The sequence below is a fragment of the Tupaia chinensis genome, unplaced genomic scaffold, assembly GCF_000334495.1.
Source record: "Tupaia chinensis unplaced genomic scaffold, TupChi_1.0 Scaffold144247_1, whole genome shotgun sequence".
Lineage (NCBI taxonomy): Eukaryota > Metazoa > Chordata > Mammalia > Scandentia > Tupaiidae > Tupaia > Tupaia belangeri.
In genome coordinates this window covers 343,846-346,815 of record NW_006204105.1, presented here as the reverse complement: position 1 = coordinate 346,815, position 2,970 = coordinate 343,846, and the positions used below count along the sequence as shown (strand labels likewise).

At 43.1% G+C, this 2,970-nt stretch overlaps 1 protein-coding gene across 1 annotated transcript in view; it reads right to left on the bottom strand.

Moving 5' to 3' along the window:
• Positions 1-408, bottom strand: part of LOC102477996 (vomeronasal type-1 receptor 90-like) — an 11,195-nt gene extending 10,787 nt beyond the window's left edge. Inside the window, exon 1 of the mRNA XM_014583291.2 lies at positions 361-408. Within this exon, the coding sequence (XP_014438777.2) occupies positions 361-408 (48 nt within the window). The remainder of the gene's footprint in view (positions 1-360) is intronic.
• Positions 409-2,970: the final 2,562 nt, after the last annotated feature.

Genomic DNA, 2,970 nt, shown 5'->3' with positions numbered 1-2,970 from the left:
GCTGAACTGGATTTTCTTCAAGTTAAAATATCTATCTTTACCTAAATACCGTCAGTAAGTTTCATTGGGAAAAATTAACAAAATAAGAGAAAATGAAATACAAAATCAATTAAAATGAAATATTAAAAATTATCAAATATTTTCCATATCAATAAACTGACATCCTCATAAGATTGATGAACTTGATCATTTAATATAGAAACATCTATTGTATTTAGCTCTGATTCCCTGAGACATCACACTGAAATTATGTGAAGAGAGCTCTGCCAGCACTTCTTTGAGGAAATTCTTCTTCCTTAACCCACCACTCACCTGAACCTTGAGATTTCACTGTTAATGATGCTGATGACAGACACTCACCCAGCTAGGTCTCTGCAGTGAGTTCATGTAGGTAAGATGTGACGCCATGGTGTAATTATAAAAAAGCAATGACATTAGTTAACCTCCCTCCAGGCCCATAATTTTTATGTCAACTATAGATGAACAAGCCCAGACCTTGTGATGATAGGAAAGGGAGCAACCAAAGGGAACACTGATTCACTTAATTCCTAGGGAACAGAAGAGGAACAGCTGGGTTCCAAACTTTTCCAAGCATGAGCTCATTTTCCCAGGTAACTTTGGCCCAGTGGGTTGAATGGCTTAGTACTTGTTAAGAGAACAACTATATCCCAATAGCCCAACCTTAGAGTAGAATACTCTATGAAGTTTACTAATGTATCTCCCTACGGGTTCGAGGAATCCATTCTGGCCTCACAGCTGTTCCCCAGTGACTCTACTTTTCCAGGTCAGAACTAGACCATAGGCACCTCCATGGGAAGAAGGTAAACACCAGCTCTACCAGACCCTGTATACAAAGTGTCCTGTCCTCAGGGACACACAGCTCTGAGCCATAGTCCTAGAGCTAGGAAGCAGAATACAGAGTGATTCTTACACCTCCTCCCATATATTTTATCAGATGCATGTTTGGGGGACAGGAAGGACACCTCTCTCCCAGGGGCACTGAGGGCTGGCTATGAGCTGTCAGTAATGACAGCTTGCTTTGCTGTGACATATCAGGCTCCTGTGGGGCTGTGTTGTGCCTCCCCCATTCCTCAGTCCCGTGTGTTGCTTCTTTTCACCAGACTGTTATTTCATACAGCATTAGAGAACGAGTCCAATCAATGGCCGGCGGTGTTTCTCTGACTTCACATCTTTATTCTAACTGAACTTCATCTTGACCTTGTGCTTAACTTGGGCTGCAACATTAGAATTCCGTTTTCATAGTCAATTTAAAGTGTTCAGCTTTATTCATGTAAACCTCTGAGTCTCACATAGGCCACAGCTCCCAGCCTATTTGAGTTCCACAAGGCAAATTTCTCACATGTCATTCTGATCCTCTAATAAACATGTCACTTATTATTTTTGGCCACGGGCACCTGCCCCACAGATACACACAGTACACAACTGCGCTTCGTCCTGCAGCCTCTAACCAAGTTCCTTCTATTATTATTTTGTCACCATGACCATGTTGCTCATTTCAAACACACTTTTGGGGATATATCTGTGTGCGTTTCTTAGATTTTGTATTTTTGTTTTCTGAGGTCTTTTAACTCCTTTTATTTTTTTCTTCTGTTTTTATTTTTAGTTTTTTTTTCCCCATAAGGCACATTTGCTCACCAGAGACAGAAGGACAGAAAAGAAAAGTAAGAAATCATCCTCCAGGGGACAGCTACACCATAATCCTTTCTACTCCATTCTCCCTTTGGAGTTTGGACATGCACACATGTGCTCGGCATGAGTTTTAAGCCAGCAGGTCTGGTACTCAAATTAGGTCAACCGTGTAGGAGTCCAGTGCCTTAACCACCACACTATCTGCTTGCCCCTAGTTCTTTTTTTTAAGTCCCCAAATATAAAACACTGCCAGCCAAGATCTTACATCTTGCAAATTATTCTCACAAGTAAAAAAATCACGGGAACCAGCAGTTAGCGTAACGTCTATGTCGCTGGACTCCCACGTAGTCGACCGCGGTTCACGTCCCGGACCCGGTGGCTTAAAACTCATGCCGGGTGCGTGTGCATGCGTGCCCAAGATTCTGAGCGGAGAATGGAGGAGAAGGGATTGTGACGTGACCGTCCCCCCTGGGGGGTGATTTCTCGCTTTCTATCTCTGTGCCTCTCTCTGTCTGTCTGGTGAGCACACACGCCCTGTAGCGAAAACCTGTCCAAATAAATAAATAAATAAAAATAAGGCATTGTAGATGAACAAAAATTTAGGAAAATTCATGCAAGTCTCACCTTAAAAAAGAAATACAGCTCTAAAAACAAGTAACCTAAGATGGTCACTTGGATGCACAGACCAAGACATAGGACACCACTGGAAGTGATTTTATAATTACATAAGACAGTATGAATGTATATTTATTATCTTGCATATCCTTCAAAAGATTTTTTTATTTGTTTTCTTCTTAGAGAGATTTCTTGCTATATGGTATGTGTGCTCAACAGAATGAAAGAGAGAAACAGAAAGCAAGAAGTCACCCCTCTGAGAACACAGCCACACTGTAATCCCTTCTCCTCCTTTCTTCTCTTGGATACTGGCCATGCATGCACACCCACTGGCTGTGAGTTTTAGGCCGATGTGTCTGGGACTTCAACCGTGGTCAACCATGTGGGAGTCCAACAGCGTAAACATTATGCCATCTGTTTGTCCATATCTTGCTTATCTTAACTGATTTTTAGAAGCTTAAAATATGTAGAACCAGCAGTTAGCGTAATGGCTATGTCGCTGGACTCCCACGTAGTCGACTGCGGTTTGTGTCCCGGACCTGGTGGCTTGAAACTCACGCCGGGCGCGTGTGCGTGCATGCCCAAGATCCCAAGAGGAGAATGGAGGAGAAGGGATTGCGGCGTGACCATCCCCCCTGGGGGGTGATTTCTCACTTTCTGTCTCTATGTCTCTCTCTGTCTGTCTGGCGAGCGCACGCGCCCTAC